The sequence below is a fragment of the Pongo abelii genome, chromosome 19 (genome assembly GCF_028885655.2).
Source record: "Pongo abelii isolate AG06213 chromosome 19, NHGRI_mPonAbe1-v2.0_pri, whole genome shotgun sequence".
NCBI classification, from domain to species: Eukaryota; Metazoa; Chordata; class Mammalia; order Primates; family Hominidae; genus Pongo; species Pongo abelii.
The window spans coordinates 66990610-67010712 of record NC_072004.2 but is presented as its reverse complement, the minus strand read 5'-3'; the positions used below and the strand labels follow the sequence as shown (position 1 = coordinate 67010712).

The following is a 20103-nucleotide window of genomic DNA, read 5'->3' as shown; positions in this document are numbered from 1 at the left end:
TTTCATCATGGAACCTTGACATGTGCTCTTTTAAAATGGATGCTCTTTCTGCCTCTTGAAGAAAAACAGTTGAAGTGGTAAAGAGCATTTAAAAAAATCCCTGTAAGGACTGAATCTGCCCATTCCCACTGCCATATGGGGTGGGGGTGTTGTAAGGTGCTGCCTCTACAGTCCAGGTCCAACCACATCACAGCCTTCTTTCCCTGTGGCTCGTGGACAGCCTGCAGCTAGGCGCCAGGGACTCAGGGCTTTAGGCTTGTCTGTCACTGTGAGATGTGACCTTGGCCCTTTTCTGTCTGTGGTGGGCTGCTCCTGCAAGCAGTGTGCTTCTTCGTTTCATCAGATTATCTGTGGGCAAAGTAATTGCTCTTGTCCAAAAAGGTATAGGACATGGATTATGTAGAATCAATGGGGAAACTTGGAGGCACAACCATAATCTGAGATTGGATCCATTGCTAACAGAGGAGTTTGAGTTAGGTGTTGTCATCTCCCTCCATCTTACTCCCTGCCCTGGTTACAAACTGGGAACACCAAAGACTGGGGTTGCAGAGTTATTTGCCAGAAGTTGAATAGGCTGCAGAAAATGGTGGGCCTATGACTCAGCTGGCCTCTCGTCTTTGTTCCTGCTGGGGCCTGGTCCTGGCCTGCCAGTGAAAGGACACGACTCTGCTCTTTCTGCCAGGTTGCAAGACCTTACCCTTTACAACCCTGAGAGGACTATCACTGTGAAGGGAGCCATCGAGAATTGTTGCAGGGCCGAGCAGGAAATAATGAAGAAGGTTCGGGAGGCCTATGAGAATGATGTGGCTGCCATGAGCGTGAGTGCTGGGTAGTACCCTCTGCTTATCCTTTCCTGAGTCTTAGCAACAGCAACTTGTGGGGTGCAGGGTGATGGACATGTGCCCTGTGCCGTGTGGCCTTAGAGCTTTAGTTGATGCTTTTGGACTTCGACTGTCAGAAATAGTATTTAAATAGTATTTAATTAGCAAGGATTCTTCACCTGGTTCCTAGAGTAGGGGTCCAGTCTTGGGCTTTGAGTCCTGTGATTCCAAGTATGTGTACAATTTGTGTTTGTGTGCACTTTATTGAAATGGGGGGGGGGGGTCCATCGTTTTCATCTGATTTTTATTTTATTTTTTTGAGACAGGGTCTTGGTCTGTTGCCCAGGTTGGAGCACAATGGCGCAATCATAGCTTACTGCAGCTTTGACCCCCTGGGCTCAAGGGATACTCCTGCTTCAGCCTCCCAAGTATCTAGGAGACTACAGGTGTGCACCACCATGCCCAGCTAATTTTTAAAAATTTTTATTTTTTGGAAACAGGGTCTTGCTGTGTCACCCAGGTTGGTCTCGAACTCCTGGGCTCAAGCGATTCTCCTGCCTTGGCCTCCCAAAGTACTAGGATTATAAGCATGAGCCACTGCACACAACTCATCTGATTTTTAAAGGAGACTTGGGGTTGGGGTACAGGACCAAAAATGTTTAGAACCAGAGTCCTAGAAGTCAAATGGAACTCTGTCTCCACGCCTTTTTCTCATATAGGGGGATTATAGTACAGTGTCATGGGCCTATCATCTGTCTCCAGCAGTCTGAACAGCCAGAGAGGAAGGACTCCTGAGGGTGTACAACTGTTTGGCATTTCTGGTTGCAATTGCTAGCCCTTAGTCCAGTGAGAACATCATATCACTTAAAATTCCACACCCGAAGTGTGTAGGTGAGAGTGTATGAAAAGCACAAAATAGGCTTTTGTGCAAAAGTATGTAATTCATGTTTTTGGCCCACTTCCCCCTGGGGCTACTCGCCTTTTGTACAGCCAGGGTCACACATAAGGCACTGTCAGGGTGTGCTGACTCCTCCTCCTCACCTTTCTTCCCCAGCTGCAGTCTCACCTGATCCCTGGCCTGAACCTGGCTGCTGTAGGTCTTTTCCCAGCCTCGTCCAGCGCAGTCCCGCCGCCTCCCAGCAGCGTTACCGGGGCTGCTCCCTATAGCTCCTTTATGGTAGGTAGAAGATCTTATTACACGGGACCCCTGGGCCCATATGTGGCCTCCCTTAAGGGGGACCCAGCATGCTATGGGAGTTGGATGCTTGGCAAGTTTGCAGGGAGAGGGAAGGAAGGTCTCAGAGGCGTCCCTCCTCTCCAGTGCTCCTAGCCACTGGCTCTGAGGCTCCCAAATGTCTGCCTAGAATGCTCCCGGGGCATAGACAGCACTGTTCCCTTACTCTCTCCTGGCCTCTTCCCTTTAGCCCTACTGGGCATAGGAAGAGCTAAAGAGCTCACAGCATCCCTTGGCAGCCCAGGGTGGCGGTTTGGTGCCTGTACTCCTTCCTCCTTGAGGATGCAAGGCAGGGGAGTGGAGGGTTTCTGGGCCATGCTACTTGGGCCCCCTGGTAATAACGCCCCCTGTCCTGGCAGCAGGCTCCCGAGCAGGAGATGGTGCAGGTGTTTATCCCCGCCCAGGCAGTGGGTGCCATCATCGGCAAGAAGGGGCAGCACATCAAACAGCTCTCCCGGTTTGCCAGCGCCTCCATCAAGGTGATCTGCTCTGTGGGTCTTCCTGTTTCTGGAAAGAGAGGGGGCTCTGCTTTTATCACTCTGTACTTCTCCCATATTCCCCCTACTTATTTGAGAATTCTGTGTGTCATGTGAGGGACCTTTCCCTCATGGAATCGAAGTCCTCTTTGTTTTTGACCTTGCTTGGTCCCCATGGGGTGGCTTCAGTGCTTCTGGGTTTTCAGGCTGGGCAGGGGCAGGATTATAACGTAGAAAGAGAACTTAGGTTCTAACACAAATTGACTTGGGTTCAAATCCAAGATCCACCTCATCACCCCTTCCCCCAGTACACTATATGATCTGAGCCTCACTTTCCTCATCAGTACGATATTATGAAGCTATGCAGCCAAAGCCCTTTGCTCACATACTAACACCAAGTAAGTGTTAGTTGTCTGTCACCTTCCCTGGCCAAGGTCCAGGGGAGAGAGAAGGGAGAAATTGTCACAGTGAAACAAGGATGCTGTTAAATTTTCACAAACCTAAATCCAGTTGCTTTAGTTGTCTTAAAAGCTTTGAGCAAAAACCTTGATTGTTCTCCAGTGGAGGTTCAGTCACTGCCCTCTATCCATTGGTCATTTCATTTGTGTCCTTGCCTGTTGGCAAGACTCCACTGAAACCTCTCTGGGAGATTGGTAAGTGGAGGGGGCAGGAGGCCCTACTTAGAAAGTGTCATTGAAGCCAATCCTTCTAACTGACCATCTCCGCCCTCCTAATAATTCTGGTGTGCAGGCGTAATGATCTGGGCTTCAGGGTCTTTGTTCTTCCTTCCCTAAGTCTTCAGAATGGGTAGTTGGGAGTAAGGGTGGTAGAAGGGGAACTGGATGAAGTGGACATGGTGGGGGTCTTCCCATAGAGGGTCCCTCATTGACTAGCTTTTTGCTTTTTAGATTGCACCACCCGAAACACCTGACTCCAAAGTTCGTATGGTTATCATCACTGGACCGCCAGAGGCCCAATTCAAGGTTTTGGTCTTTATTGTTTTCCAAGCTGAACATGGAGGAATTGAGGTTGGGTATTTCTCCTGAGGTAGGAAAAAGGCTGGGGCAGTTTCCCATTAGCTGTCAAGTCCTCATCACATCTTTAAGCCTTCCATGCAGGATAAAGGGCTGCAGAGCTATTTTCAAATTGACATCAAACTGGATTTCTGTCGACTTTGTCTTCCCTTTGTAAGGTCCATAGAAGAAGATGGGAAGGAAAGAAGTCTGAGGGCATCTTATTTGCACTCTGCTGTCATTTCTGAGGAAGGCCTTTAATACCAAATTCTCATCTTTTATGTCCCCACTAAATCCTAAGGTTCTTGAACTTCTGATCAGACAGCCAAAAAATGAACCATCAATTAGCTTAACCTAACATATGTGAGGATAGAGGACTGGGACAGCTCTCTGGGCCACTGGAGAGTCAGACAGGCCTGCTGTCTGTGTGACTTGATTAGTTGCTATTCAGGGCCTTGAAATGCTGGTCAATGCCACGTCCAGACTCCATAGGTCTGGTTTGTAGCTTGTGAATTAAATTCCTCTGGGAACTATTTTTTCCCTTGGGAAGTGTTTATTCAGTTACTCATAACTCATAATCTCCACCCAGGGTTTCCAGTATGATAGCTAAGCAGAAGGAATGCTGACAAGCTGCCCACCTGAGCCTTGCCCTTCACCTGCCTTAGACGGTTAGCCCGCCTAGGATGGGGAGGGCCTGTGGGCCAGAAAATATGGGCTGGAGCTTCCTTTTTCCCACTTTTCCCTTTTGTCACAGATATATGAACCACTGATTAACAATTACTTCCTCTTCTCAGGCTCAGGGAAGAATCTATGGCAAACTCAAGGAGGAGAACTTCTTTGGTCCCAAGGAGGAAGTGAAGCTGGAGACCCACATACGTGTGCCAGCATCAGCAGCTGGCCGGGTCATTGGCAAAGGAGGAAAAACGGTGAGCTGTGAGGGCTAGGTTGAAAGCCCTGCGCCTTGGTCTCCAATCTCAGCAGCTCTCTCTGGCCTCCTGTACTGCTCAGCCTCAGGACTCCTGATTTGCTCATTTACTTGATTCTACTACCCAAGCTCAGGTCCTGACTCTTCCAGGTTCTCCCCACTAGTCACCCTGGCTCCTCCCTCCAACCCCACCCATGCTTTCTTGATGGCACCCTGAGCTCCTCTCTGGCTACCCCCAGGTGAACGAGTTGCAGAATTTGACGGCAGCTGAGGTGGTAGTACCAAGAGACCAGACCCCTGATGAGAATGACCAGGTCATCGTGAAAATCATCGGACATTTCTATGCCAGTCAGGTACATATGGTGCTCTGCCATTGCGGGAGGGCTGCAGGTGCCCAGGGAGCAGAGAAGCAGAGACTCCAGAGGTTGGCCTTCATGACCTTGACAAGTCCTGGGGCCTCAGCCACATCTGCCTGCCTCTGGGCTAGGTTATTGCCCTCTTTCAGGTGCAGAAGTGGGATGTGTAGATGACATATTCCCTCTTATTACTCTCTAGGGAAAGTGATTTGACAAGTTTAATGTACATATATTGTATATAACATTTTATATATATATATAAATAACATTATATATAAATGTATATTAAAATATATATATATACACATTCTATGTTAGCCCCTCCCTAACCCCTTTCTGCACTGGTTATGAAAGAAGATTGGTTTTGTTCATGGAATAATGATAACAGTACTAACACCCTGGATTGATTGCATTTTTGAAATGTAGTCCCTCTGCCTTTCGCAGAATGGCTGTTCTCTCCCTGGTTTCTGCTCTTCCACCCTCCCATTCCTTTCCCAGAACTCATCATTGCCGTTCAGCACTCGGACAGGCTCCAGAGCATGGAAGGGAAGGCCACTATCAGGTTCAAATTTTGCTGAACCTCAGCAAGGCAAGCAAACAGGTGGTTGGCAGCTAATGGTGTTTTCCTAAAGTCTTAAATCCATCAGTGTTAGAACTGGAAGGGAACTTTGGAGACTGTTGATCACAGTTCCTACAATTCATAGAAGATATCCAGATTTTAGCAGGCTTGTGGTCTGCTGGGGCTGCTACAGCAATTGGGGTAAACTGGCTCTTGGTTTTTTGGCTTCCAGTGCCATATAGTATAGCATCAAGTATGAAGGTTTTGGAGCCAGGGAGCTTTGACCTCAAACTTCACATACATAGCCTTTCTGCTATGTGACCTTGGATAAGTAACTTTCTCTGATAACCCTTTGAGAAGTATTAATAAGAGGCTTTAGTTACATCTCAACTATATATATATATATATAAAATAACAAAAGAGAAGTATTAATAAGAGCCATAATAATAATAATATCTAAGATGTATTGATGCCTTTGATATACCCAGCACTGTTTTATGTGGCTTATGTATATTAATTCATTTAATTCTCACAACAATTTCATTTTATATATGAAGCTTAAGAGGGTAAATGTGAATCTTTAATTCAGCTGTTTTTTTTTTAAAGAGAGTAAATGATACATCCAAAGATGCATAAAGCCAGGATATATTAATATTAAACACTGAAGCAATTTTAGCTGATCAGAATGAGAATTAAATGAAAAGCTATGTAAAACATCAAGCCAGGGTTGATGGAGTTGGACCTCTTATTGACTTCCACATTATTTTCCCAACCTAGATCAACTTCCCTTTTTTTTTTTTTGTGACAGGGTCTCACTCTGCCATCCAGGCTGGAGGGCAATGGTGTGACCACAGCTCACTGCAGCCTCTACCTCCCAGGCTCAAGTGATCCTCCCACCTCAGGCCCCCCAAGTAGCTGGGACTACAGGCAGGGACCACCACACTCAGCTAATATTTGTATTTTTTTGTAGTGATGAGGTTTCACCGTGTGGCCCAGGCTGGTCTCAAACTCTTGGGCTCAAGTGATCTCACTGCCTCAGCCTCCCAAAGTGCTGGGATTACAGGCATGAGCCACAACGCCCAGCCTCAGCTTCCTCTTTAACCAGGAAAGGAAGCACTCGTTTATGGAAAGGAGACATTCTGGTCTTCATTCTATGAAGTGAATCCCATTTTGCAGTTGATGTCCTTTATAAAACTTTATTCTTAGGGAAGAACCTTTTAAGAAGGAAATAATAAAAGATTGGGTATTTTGTCCATTTTCACAGTGAAGCTTATGTAATTTATGCTTTTTGACTAACCCATATCTGGACTTTATTTTTTATTTTTACTTTTTTTTTTTGAGATGGAGTGTCCAGGGTATTGTCCAGGGTGGAGTGCAGTGGCACAATCTTAGTTCACTGCAACTTCCACCTCCCCTGTTCTAGTGATTCTCCTGCCTCAGCCACTCAAGTAGCTGGGATTACAGGTGCGCATCACCATGCTCGGCTAATTTTTGTATTTTTAATAAAGATGGGGTTTCACCGTGTTGGCCAGGCTGCTCTTGAACTCCTGACCTCAGGTGATTCACCCGCCTCAGCTCCCCAAAGCGCTAGGATTACAGGCATGAGCCACCGTGCGCCTGGCCATATCTAGACATATTATTCCTTTTCCTGGGGTATTAAAATGAAGCGTGGATTTGTGATGATATCTCCTAAGTTACGACCCTCTACAACAGGGGTCCCCAAACTCCGGGCCACAGAGTGGTACCGGGCCACACAGCAGGAGGTGAGTGGCAGACGAGCGGGCATTACCTCCTGAGCCCTGCTTCCTGTCAGATCAGGGCGGCATTAGATTCTCATAGGAGGGCGAACCCTGTTGTGAAGTGCTCGAGGGATGCGCAGTGCATGTGAAGGATCTAGATTGCACACTCCTTATGAGAATCTACTGCATGCTGATTTGAGGTTTCATCCTGAAACCACTTCCCCACCACCCTCTCCATCTGTGGAAGAAAAATTGTTTTCCATGAAACCAGTTCCTGGTGCCAGAACAGTTGGGGACCACTGCTCTGCAATGTGTAATACATTTCTGCCTAGAAACTCTAGGCATTCTGTTTTGGGTTTGGTAATGTTTATCAACTTTGTCAAGTTTTAAATTCTGATGAATGGATTGATACTACTGTTTCTCCTTCCTTCATGTCCCCCAACCCCATCTCCCACTTAACACCCACCACGTTTGCTGTATTTTCCAGGGGATACTCAGGCTCCACTGGAGGCAAAGAAATGTAAGGTCACCCCAACCCTCATTATTCCTCTTTATCTTTCTTCTGAGTCCTGTGTGACCTGTTCTGTTTATTGCCTGTGTCTGGACCTGACGACCTCTCTTCTGTGGAAGGCTGTCTCCTTGGTGGTCCTCACACCCACCCTCTTGCCTGTTCTTGCTGCAGATGGCTCAACGGAAGATCCGAGACATCCTGGCCCAGGTTAAGCAGCAGCATCAGAAGGGACAGAGTAACCAGGCCCAGGCACGGAGGAAGTGACCAGCCCCTCCCTGTCCCTTCGAGTCCAGGATAACAACGGGCAGAAATCGAGTGTGCTCTCCCCGGCAGGCCTGAGAATGAGTGGGAATCCGGGACACCTGGGCCGGGCTGTAGATCAGGTTTGCCCACTTGATTGAGAAAGATGTTCCAGTGAGGAACCCTGATCTCTCAGCCCCAAACACCCACCCAATTGGCCCAACACTGTCTGCCCCTCGGGGTGTCAGAAATTCTAGCGCAAGGCACTTTTAAACGTGGATTGTTTAAAGAAGCTCTCCAGGCCCCACCAAGAGGGTGGATTACACCTCAGTGGGAAGAAAAATAAAATTTCCTTCAGGTTTTAAAAACATGCAGAGAGGTGTTTTAATCAGCCTTAAAGGATGGTTCATTTCTTGACCTTAATGTTTTTCTAATCTTCTTCCCCCTACTTGGGTAATTGATTAAAATACCTCCATTTACTGCCTCTTTCTATATTTACACTAATTTTTTTATCTTCATTGCTACCAGAAAAAAATGCGAACATGCATTGCTTTGCTTACAGTATTGACTCAAGGGAAAAGAACTGTCAGTATCTGTAGATTAATTCCGGTCACTCCCTAACCAATAGAGAATGAAGAAGAGGGGAAAATGGGGAGAAAGATGGTTAAAATACATAATAATCCACGTTTAAAAGGAGTGCCCTTGTGGCTGATCTATGCCAGATCACCATCTTCAAATTGGCACAACTGAAATTTCCCCACTCAGCTGGGGCTTCCCCACCACATTCACGTCCCTCTCCCGTGTAGGTTTCACATTATGTCCAGGTGCACATAGGTGGTATTGAATGCTCAGCAGGGTAGGGGCTGACCACTGTCCCTGATTCCCATCGTTCTCAGGCGGATTTTATATTTTTTTAAAGTCTATTTTAATGATTGGATATGAGCACTGGGAAGGGGACGCTAACTCCCCTTGATAAAGTCTCGGTTCCATGGAGGACTTGAGTGGCCCCAAAGGCTGCCACGGTGCCCTCACCCCAGCCCATGTGCTCCCATAAGGGCTGGTTCCTAGAGGCAGGGGTTGTGGGGCACTCCCAGCCACGGCACTGTTTCCTTGGTGGTGGGACTTGGAACCCAACCCTGAGCTCCTGATAAAGCTAAAGTCCATCATCTGGCAAATTCAGTAAATTGGAGAGTACTTGCTTCTGTTTGTATCTGAGAGGATTTTTAACTGACGGCTTCTGTCTCCATGAATCATTATCAGCATGATGAAAGGTGTGTCTAAAAAACAATTCAGAATACCAGCAGCATTGTACAGCAAGGGGTAAATAAGCTTAATTTATTAATTTACCAGGCTTAATAAGATCCCATGGAGTGTTTAGCCCTTGTGGGGGACAGAAGCCATCAGTTAAATGAGGTTAGGCGTCTCCTCCTAATATACTGATTGACAATGCATATTAGCCAGGTAATGCACTTTAGCTACCCTGGACAATGTTATCAAGTGTGCTGGGAAGGGAGGAAGGCCTCTCTACATATGGAAAAGCCCATGCGTGGAGTTCCCCTCCTTTCAACATTGCAACAACAGTAACAACAAGACAACCGCAACATGTGGGCGTAGTCAGGCAATGCTGTGTGCGAAGTAAACTACCTCAAGGTATGAAGTTACCTCAGCAATTATTTTCCTTTTTGTTCCCCCCAACCCCATTAAAAAAAAATTTTTTTTTGATTTTTGTTTTTTTGCGGCTTGCTGATATTTTATATAAAAAAGAAAAGCAAAGCAAAAGAGAAGCTGATAGTCTTGAATATTTTATTTTTTTAATGAAAAGAAAAAACAAGAAAGTTATGTTTCATAATTTCTTACAACATGAGCCAGTAACCCTTTAGGAACTCTCTATGGAGAACAGGCCCGGTGGGAAAGGCTTTGGGGGCTGCCCCCTTAGGAGGAGGCTAGTGCTAAGAGGGAAGGCCCAGGTTTGAGAGAGCCTAGAGGGGCAGAGCCCGGAGCCTTGTTTGGCCCTTATCTCTGACTTCTAGAGCCCCAGCTGCTGGCCACTGCTGGAATATCCTACCTGATAGGATTAAAAGGCCTAGTGGAGCTGGGGGCTCTCAGTGGTTAAACAATGCCCAACAACCAACCACCTGGCCCTTGGTCTCCTCTCTTTCCTCCTTTGGTTAAACAGCATCTTAGCCAGCTTTTCCCACCAGTGGTGCTGTTGAGATATTTTAAAATATTGCCTCCGTTTTATCGAGGAGAGAAATAATAACTAAAAAATATACCCTTTAAAAAAAACCCTATATTTCTCCGTCTAAAAATATGGGAGCTGAGATTCCGTTCATGGAAGAAAGACAAGGCCACCCTCTCGCCCTCAGAGAGGTCCACCTGGTTTGCCATTGCAATGCTTTTCATTTTTTTTTTTTGTTATTGTTTCATTTCAATTCCGTCTTGCTATTCTTCTTAATCTATATCCATAGATCCAAGGGACAAACAGATACTAGTTAACTGCCCCCACTTCTGTCTCCCTGTCTTCTTTATATCGGTCTAATTGATTTTAAAAGTGGACCCAAACTTAGAGAATTCTTGATTTAGGGTGGCTGGTGGCAAGGAGGGGCAGGGCATATGGGGACATGACTGGGACAGGTTCCTGCCTTATCACTTTCTCCCTAGGACATTCCCTTGTAGCCCCCAGAATTGTCTGGCCCAAATTGAATAGAAGCAGAAAAACATTTAGGGATCACATCAGGCCAGTAGAATTAAGCCTCTCCACCTGTCCCAACCATAAAAAGGGTCTCCCAGCTTTCCATCTCTGGCTCTATATGCTTTATCCCAAAACAAAGCAGATAACGTTCAGACGTCGGCCATTTAGTAATTTAAAGTGAATTTCCAGCAGCAAGCATGCTTTGATATCTGGTTCAGACTATCATCAGGAAGAAGAAAAAAAATCCCACAGTACCTGAAATGTGATTGTTGCAGTGTTCAGTTTCCTTGGGGGCCTGCTCCCTTCACACCTTGAGCCCAAGTCCTTTTCCGTTGGCTGATTCAGCTCCCAGAAGAGACCAGGAAGTGTGTGGCAAGGGACTGGAAAACTTCACTTGCTTGGATCAGGCAAGGCTCCACTCATTGTTGATATTTGCCCAGCAGGAAAATCGTGTAAGTTATACCACCAGAAAGCAAAAGGAGCATGGTTTGGTGGTTAAGGTTTAGTGGGATGAAGGACCTGTCTTGGTGGGCCGGGCCCTCTTGTGCCCCGTAGGCTAGGTCTTAGGGCAACTCCTTGCCCTCCTGCTCAGCACCTCCATTTCCCCATCCTTGGTGAGATAACAAGCTATCGCGAAAAGCACTTGGGAGATTTGGATGATTTGAGAAGAGTGACTTAAAAAAAAAATGCTTCTGTGCTCTAAGATATATATGTGTGTGTGTGTGCTACATATATATTTTTAAGAAAGGACCATCTCTTTAGGATATATTTTTAAATTCTTTGAAACACATAACCAAAATGGTTTGATTCACTGACTGACTTTGAAGCTGCATCTGCCAGTTACACCCCAAATGGCTTTAATCCCCTCTTGGGTCTGGTTGCCTTTTGCAGTTTGGGTTGTGGACTCAGCTCCTGTGAGGGGTCTGGTTAGGAGAGAGCCATTTTTAAGGACAGGGAGTTTTATAGCCCTTTTCTACTTTCCTCCCCTCCTCCCAGTCCTTATCAATCTTTTTTCCTTTTTCCTGACCCCCTCCTTCTGGAGGCAGTTGGGAGCTATTCTTGTTTATGCCTCACTATTGGCAGAAAAGACCCCATTTAAAACCCAGAGAACACTGGAGGGGGATGCTCTAGTTGGTTCTGTGTCCATTTTCCTCTGTGCCAAAGACAGACAGACAGAGGCTGAGAGAGGCTGTTCCTGAATCAAAGCAATAGCCAGCTTTCAACACATACCTGGCTGTCTGAGGAGGAAGGCCTCCTGGAAACTGGGAGCTAAGGGCGAGGCCCTTCCCTTCAGAGGCTCCTGGGGGACTAGGGTGTGGTGTTTGCCAAGCCAAGGGGTAGGGAGCCGAGAAATTGGTCCATCGGCTCCTGGTTGCACTTTGGGGAAGGAGAGGAAGTTTGGGGCTCCAGGTAGCTCCCTGTTGTGGGACTGCTCTGTCCCCTGCCCCTACTGCAGAGATAGCACCGCCGAGTTCCCTTCAGGCCTGGCAGACGGGCAATGAGGAGGGGCCTCAGTTAGCTCTCAAGGGTGCCTTCCCCTCCTCCCAACCCAGACATACCCTCTGCCAAACTGGGAACCAGCAGTGCTAGTAACTACCTCACAGAGCCCCAGAGGGCCTGCTTGAGCCTTCTTGCTCCACAGGAGAAGCTGGTGCCTCTAGGCAACCCCTTCCTCCCACCTCTCATCAGGGGTGGGGGTTCTCCTTTCTTTCCCCTGAAGTGTTTATGGGGAGATCCTAGTGGCTTTGCCATTCAAACCACTCGACTGTTTGCCTGTTTCTTGAAAACCAGAAGAAGGGAAACAGCACAGCCTGTCACAGTAATTGCAGGAAGATTGAAAAAAAATCCTCATCAATGCCAGGGGACATAAAAGCCATTTCCCTTCCAAATACTCGATAATTTAGATGCAGAACATTTCTCTGTATTCAGACTTAGAGTAACACCAGCTGAAAACTTCAGTTTCTTTCCTTTGGATACATAAGGCTTCTCTATCGGGGTACGGGACAGGGAGGAGGCCTCATGTCTGAAGGGGGATTTAGGGGCAATAGCCCCAGCCCTGACCCTCGGTCCTGTGCACCACTTTGGGGCACAGTCTGATGGCGCCTTTGCTGGCGCCTTAGTATGGTTGACTCCGGATGGACAAAAGAAAAAAAAAATTTTTTCTTGAATGAAATAGCAGGAAGCTCTTCGGGAGCATGTGTTTTGATTAACCGCAGGTGATGGATGCTACGAGTATAAATGGATTAACTACCTCAATCCTTACAGTAAGATTGGAACTAAGGGCAGGGACTCGTGCATAAGGGTATGAATCCCAGCCAGGACAAGTGAGTTGAGGCTTGTGCCACAAAAGGTTTGTCCTTGGGGAACAGGCAGGCCTGCCAGGATCCCCCCCATATCGATTGGGCTGGGAGGGCTGGCCGTGAGGTCCCCACTTTCTGCTTTCCTTGCCCATGTGTCACCCCTTTGGCCTCCAGCTTGTCCTTCTCTCACTTTCTATAGCTTTGTTGGACCAGATGGTGAGGAAAGGAATGGCCTCTTCCCTTCTAGAGGGGGCTGGCTAGAGTGAGACCTGGGGCTTGGCCTTGAACCCACCACACAGCCCCATAGTCAGGAAGCCTGGGGAAGCCAGAGCTGAGACCTCTTCAACAGGGTTTATTTGAGATCCTACACCTCCATTGGGCCCTTTTTCAGTCTTCAAGGGAGGCCCAGTTGGCTCTAGAAGGAGAAGAGGTGAAGCAGGATCCTTTGCCCTGGGGGAGTCTGAGGGCCTGGTCCTTGGACTCATTCAGGCCGTCTTTGTAGTTGGGGGAGTTCCACTGGGCGATCCCAGCCCCTCCCCACCCACCCTCTAATGGACCTCCTCATAGAAGCCCCATTTCACTTTTGTTTTATCTACCTCTTAGCAAAACAATAGATAAATTAGGTAGTGGCAACTCCACTTGCTTAGGTTAGGGGGGGAAAAAGATTTCTTTTTCCAAAGGAAAAAAATATTACCTTGAGAATACTTTCCAAAAAATAAAATTTAAAAAAAACCAAAAAAAAATTTTTTTTTTAAAGAGGGAGACATTTTCCAGTGACCACTGGATTGTTTTAATTTCCCAAGCTTTTTTTTCCCCCACAAATAAGTTTCACTCTTTGGCGATTTTCTTCACTTGTTTAAGATAACGTGCTAGCTATTCTAACAGGTAACAGCTTTCACAGTCTGCCCCTGGCTTGTCTCACCCCATCCCCCACCCTATTCCTGCCAGTGAGTCCTTCCTGTGCTTCTCTCCCTTCTCCCCTCCCAGCCAGCTGACTTCAGTCACCCCCCCGTCCCCCATCCCCTGCCAGTAAGCTCCCCCAGGAATAAAGGCTTTGTTTTGGGGATACTTAAATCTTGACTGGCACTTCCCGGCTCTGGGGGCTGGGGAGCCACTTGTAACATTTCTGTGCAGATTTTTATGTTAGCCACTGCTATGTAAAAGCACGTTCAAAATGAATTTCAGCAGATTATGTGTTACCATAATGAATAAACGTCCTCTATCACCATTTGGAGTCTCCCTTTTCTCCAGAATCTTGATCCTGGTCCCCAAAACCAGAGTGAATCAAAAGAGCTTCCTCCCCTGAGGCAAAGTGGATTTGTAAGCAGTTCTGAAACATCACTTACTCAGAAGAGGGAAAGATGTATTTTGATGAGTGCAAATCGGGAAGAGCTGGAGGCCTACTGCTTGGGACAGTTTTTTTTTTGTTGTTTTTTTTTTAAATATGAGTGCTACCTTATTCTGTAATTGCGGCAACTTTGAAAATTGTATTTTACTGGAAATCTGCCAGCCATCACCACCCGATTTTGATTGTATCCTTCCTCCCATCCTTTAATCTGTTCATTGCTTTGGGGGAGGTGGGGCAGCTGGCTCACACGTTGGAGTTTGTTCTTTGATGGATGAACGAACACTCCAGTTTTCTTTCCCGTGAAGGTTGTTTCAGCCACAAACCACTTCATTTTGCTGTTTCAATTTCAAAATAAAAGGAAACTTATATTGAAAGGCAAGTATGTCTGTGTCTCAGGGTTTTTGGGTCTGGGAGCTGAGATGCTCAGCCTGAGCATGGGAGCCCTGGTTCCCAGGGACCTGAGTCATCCAAATGCAAAGTAGGCATTTTTCTTCAATGTACAGAAGAGTGGTTTTTAAATGGTTCCCTGCTCTTAATCAGCTTTGCATATTGGGAGGGGGGCAGGTCAGGTGTTTGGAATGAGGGCTCCAGCATTAAAGAAGATGTTGGGACATCACTGCAGAGAAGTAGCTGTCCAAGAAGTGACGAGGGTGTGTCACTCTTCCTAACACTTACCCTAAGAAAAAAACATGTAAGTGACTTGTGTTTCTGGGTTTCCTGTAAAGGGAAAGGTCTATTCTGACCCTGCCCTCTCCAATTTTTTTTTTTTTCCAATTTGGGGTTTTTTTTTTTTGTTTTTTTTTTTTAGGGTATCACTCTGTCACCCAGGCTGGAGTGCACTGGTGTGATTTTGGCTCACTGCAACCTCCACCTCCCGGTTCAAGTGATTTCTCCTGCCTCAGCCTCCCAAGTAGCTGAGACTACGGCATGTGTCACCATGCCTGGCTAATTTTTTTTTTTTTTTTTTTTTTTTTAAGACAGACTAGCTCTGTCACCCAGGCTGTGGAGTGCAGTGGCGCGATCTTGGCTTGCTGCAGCCTTCGCCTCCTGGGTTCAAGAGATTCTCCTGCCTCAGCCTCCCGAGTACCTGGGACTACAGGCACCTGCCACTGCGCCTGGCTAATTTTTGTATTTTTAGTAGAGACGGGGTTTCGCCGTATTGGCCAGGCTGGTCTTGAACTCCTGACCTTGTGATCCGCCCGCCTTGGCCTCCTAAAGTGCTGGGATTATAGGTGTGAGCCACCGCGCCCGGCCACCTGGCTAATTTTTTTTTTTTTTTTTGGTGGAATGAGGTTTCGCCATGTTGGCCAGGCTGGTCTCAAACTCCTGGCCTCAAGTGATCCACCTGCCTTGGCTTCCCAAAATGCTGGGATTACAGGTGTGAGCCACCACGCCTGGCCTAAATAAATATTTTACTAACATGATTAAGATACTCTAATTCAAATCATCTGTCCAAATATACTTCCTGCTGACTACTGAACTGATCCATTAAGATCAAGAACAAAACCCCAAAGATACTACATAACTATATTTTAAAGTTTATGGGCAGGACAATACAGTAAGATACTAAATGGACAAAAAAGAAGTATTAATATAGAAAGCATAGTCATTATTTGCAATTAATACTGCATTTTTAGGAAGTCCAAAAAGTTAAAACTATTTTGAGATGGAGTTTCGCTCTTGTCTTGCAGGTGGGAGTGCAATGGCGCTATCTCGGCTCACTGCAACCTCTGCCTCAGCCTCCCAAGTAGCTGGGATTACAGGCACCCGCCAACATGCCTAGCTAATTTTTGTATTTTTAGTAGAGACGGGGTTTCACCATGTTGGTCAGGCTGGTCTTGAACCCCTGACCTCAGGTGATCCACCGCCTCAGCCTCCCAAAGTGCTGAGATTACACGTGTGAGCCACCGTATCCAGCCCTTAATAAATTTATAATTAATACAACTTAGTAAAGGGGTCACTTAAATATAAATATCCTAAAGAAAAAGAAGGCCGGGCGTAGTGGCTCACGCCTGTAATCCCAGCACTTTGGGAGGCCGAGGCGGGTGGATCACCTGAGGTAGGGAGTTCGAGACCAGCCTGACAAACATGGAGAAACCCCGTCTCTACTAAAAATACAAAATTAGCCAGGCGTGGTGGTGCATGCCTGTAATCCCAGCTACTCAGGAGGCTGAGGCAGGAGAATCACTTGAACTGGGAGGCAGAGGTTGCAGTGAGCCAAGATCGCGCCATTGCACTCCAACTTGGGCACAAGATGGAAAATCTGTTTCAAAACATACACACACAACAACAAAAAAAGCTTAAAAAGTTTTAAGTGGGTTGCTGGGCGCGGTGACTCAATGCCTGTAATCCCAGCACTTTGAGAGGCTGAGGCGGGCGGATCACGAGGTCCAGAGATCGAGACCATCCTGGCTGACACAGTGAAACCCCGTCTCTACTAAAAACACAAAAAAATGAGCTGGGTGTGGTGGCACGTGCCTGTAGTCCCAGCTACTTGGGAGGCTGAGGCAGGAGAATGGCGTGAACCGGAGGGTAGAGCTTGCAGTGAGCGGAGATTGCACCACTGCACTCCAGCCTGGGGGACAGAGAGAGACTACGTCTCAAAAAAAGAAAAAGTTATAAGTGGGTCAGGCACAGTGGCTCACGCCTGTAATCTCAGCACTTTGGGAGGCAGAGGCAGTGGGTCATCTGAGGTCAGGAGTTTGAGACCAGCCTGGCCAACATGGTGAAACCTCATCTCTCCCAAAAATGCAAAAATTAGCCGGGTCTGGTGGTGTGCGCCTGTAGTCCCAGCTACTCTGGAGGCTGAGGCAGGAGAATCACTTGAACCAGGGGGGCAGAAGTTGCAGTGAGCAAAGATCAAGCCAGTGCACTCTAGCCTAGGTGACAGAGCAAGACTCCATTAAAAAAAAGAATTAGAAGACCACAGCAATGAAATCTCCCAGAATAAAAACAGAGCAGAAGAGCAAAGTAATACAAAATAGAAAAGAAGACCTAAGAAATACAAAGGCTAGTTGTAGAAGTGCTAACATCCAGACGCTTGTGTTAAGAGAGAGAGAAATGGGGGAAATATTAAAGAAAAACAATAGAGATTAATTTCTGAGAATTCAAAAAGTTGTCAAACCTCAGATTGAAAGGGCCCATAGCTTGCCAAAGCCGACAGAGTTGGAAAATCTCACACCCACATATATTCTAGTGATATTTAAGTAGATCAAAGCCAAAGAGAAAATTCTAAGAGCAAATTGCTTATAAAGAAATAAGAGGCCGGACGTGGTGGCTCACACCTGTAATCCCAGCGGGAGGCCGAGGCGGGTGTATCACAAGGTCAGGAGTTGGAGACCAGCCTGGCCAATATGGTGAAACCCCGTCTCTACTAAAAATACAAAAGCCAGGTGTGGTGGCGGGCGCCTGTAGTCCCAGCTACTCAGGAGGCTAAGGCAGGAGAACCGCTTGAACCCGAGAGGTGGAGGTTGCAGTGAGTTGAGATCGCGCCATTGCACTCCAGCCTGGGCGACAGAGCGAGACTCCGTCTCAAAAAAAAAAAAAAAAAAAAAAAAAAGTAAGAATCAGGCTGAGCGCGGTGGCTCACACCTGTAGTCCCAGCACTTTGGGAGGGTGAGGCAGGTGGATCACGAGGTCAGGAGTTTGAGACCAGCCTGGCCAATATGGTGAAACCCCGTCTCTACTAAAAATACAAAAATTAGCTGGGCATAGTGGTGGGTGCCTGTAGTCCCAGCTACTCGGGAGGCTGAGGCAGGAGAATCGTTTGAACCCGAAAGGCAGAGGTTGCAGTGAGCTGAGATTGCGCCACTGCACTCCAGCCTGGGAGACAGAGCCAGACTCCATCTCAAAAAAAAAAAAAAAAAAAAAAAAAAAATAGAAATAAGAACCAGACCGGTATTATATTTTTTAACAGCAATACTAGGTACAAGAAGATATTGGCGAAGTGAAGAAGTTTTAAAAATATTGAAGCACAATAATTTAAAAATCTAGATTTTTTACATCCAGCCAAACTACTTAAATATAGGTGCCTGATAATAAGATCCCCAGGAATGCAAGGCTTCAGAAATTTTGTGTTGCAAGGTCTTACAAGCAAATAAGCAGTTTTGGATGAAATATTTTAAAAAGAGGTGAGACAAGACAAGACAAGGAGATACTGCAAGAGATATATGAGAGTTTGTTGTCTTAACAGAATTAACTCAGACCAAACATAAAATAAAAGTTCTATCCATTATAATCCAGAAATAAAGAGGTAAGTCTAGAAATATTAGCACCATGAAGCTGGAGGAAGCAACCAAGGGGTGTGTGAGTGTGCTGATGATGGAGATATATAGATAGCTTTTTTTTTTTTTTTTTTTGAGACAGTGTCTCTGCTGCTTGGGCTGGAGTGCAGTGGCACGATCTGGGCTCACTGCAACCTCTGCCTCCTGGGCTCAGGTGATCCTCCCACCTCAGCCTCCTTAGAAGCTGGGACTACAGGAGTGTGTCTGATTTTTTTTTTTTTAAATAAGGGATTTAGACAGCAAATGAAAAGAGGTCAGCTATTTGGAATGGAAAAGCAAGGCAGAGGGTAACAAGAGGCCTGAGATGGAACCTGGCAGTGATAGGAGGGGCACAGTGGCCAGCCTCTGGTTTTTGTTGAAATGTCACCTGAGAGCTCAGAGACACCTTCTGTGACCATCAGGGGGTCTTGCAACCTCTTTCCCAAACTCAACATGCTCTCTCCCCTTTTTCAGCTTTAATTTTTCTCTAAAGAAAATTCCCTAATTGGCCAGGCGTGGTGGCTCACGCCTGTACTCCCAGCACTTTGGGAGGCCGGGGTGGGAGTGGGGGGGCGCGGATCATGAGGTCAGGAGATCGAGACCATCCTGGATAACACGGTGAAACCCCGTCTCTACTAAAAATACAAAAAAATTAGCCGGGTGTGGTGGCATGCACCTGTAGTTCCAGCTACTTAGGAGGCCGAGGCAGGAGAATTGCTTGAACCTGGGAGGTGGAGGTTGCAGTGAGCTGAGATTGTGCTACTGTACTCCAGCCTGGGTGACAGAGCAAGACTCCGTCTCAAAAAAAAAAAGAAAAAGAAAAAATTATCTAATTTACCACTATCTGACATACTGTATACTTTCCTTATTTAATTTGTACTTCATTATATATTTATTTTACCTTTTGAATTTAAGTATAGCACACATACAGAAAAGTGCACAAATCATAAGTGAATTAATCAAGGAATTTGCAAACTGAAAATGTACCCCATCACCAACACCCAGATGAAGAAAGAGGACATCACCAGCACCCCTGAAAGCCCCTCATGCTCATCTCTTTCCCGTCCCCACCAAAGCCACCATTCTGGCTTCTAACTAACTTGCTCTCTGCCATCCCTCTAGAATCTAACCTCCATGCAGGCAGGGATCTTTGTTCTGTCTGTCCTATTTTCTAGTAGGGGAATAACTCTGCCATGGCACCATGGCGACCTTGCATGTATTCATGCAGGCAAAGGCTCGAGACACAGCCTCCCTGAGTTTTAACAGAATGCCTTGTGATCCTCCCAGAACACAAGGGGACTGCAGGCTTGTAAAGGGCTACTATGAGGTCACCTCCCACCTGCCTCTCTCTCCCAGAAGACTGTCATGAAACTGTTTTTCATGACTCCTGGATTCTGATTACTCAGTCTGCCCCATCCCTCCCTCAGAGTAGAGCACAGGATACCAAACCATAGAGCTGCAGCCTCAGCTTGGCTCTTCCTCAGTAGGGTGTTCCATACTTCGTGGGACAGGATCACGGGAGCAGGCACCTTTGGCTTATCCTTCTTTTCACCACTGGTGTAAGTACTAACGTGTCAAATCTAAGAGTGACTCGTATCTTTTTTTTTTTTTTTTTTCTGAGACGGGT

The 20103-nt window shown here is 46.6% G+C and overlaps 1 protein-coding gene across 2 annotated transcripts in view; it reads left to right on the top strand.

The window, feature by feature from the left end:
• Window positions 1-13909, top strand: part of IGF2BP1 (insulin like growth factor 2 mRNA binding protein 1) — a 57751-nt gene extending 43842 nt beyond the window's left edge. The window contains exons 9-15 of one of the 2 annotated variants that reach the window (XM_009236579.4): window positions 683-818; window positions 1876-1998; window positions 2418-2534; window positions 3440-3514; window positions 4339-4470; window positions 4709-4822; window positions 7806-13909. In XM_009236579.4, the coding sequence (XP_009234854.1) occupies window positions 683-818; window positions 1876-1998; window positions 2418-2534; window positions 3440-3514; window positions 4339-4470; window positions 4709-4822; window positions 7806-7898 (790 nt within the window). In that variant the 3' untranslated portion in view covers window positions 7899-13909. Of the gene's footprint in view, window positions 1-682; window positions 819-1875; window positions 1999-2414; window positions 2535-3439; window positions 3515-4338; window positions 4471-4708; window positions 4823-7805 lie in introns of both variants that reach the window. The other variant, XM_002834261.5, reaches the window with a different exon arrangement.
• The last annotated feature ends 6194 nt before the right edge of the window (window positions 13910-20103 follow it).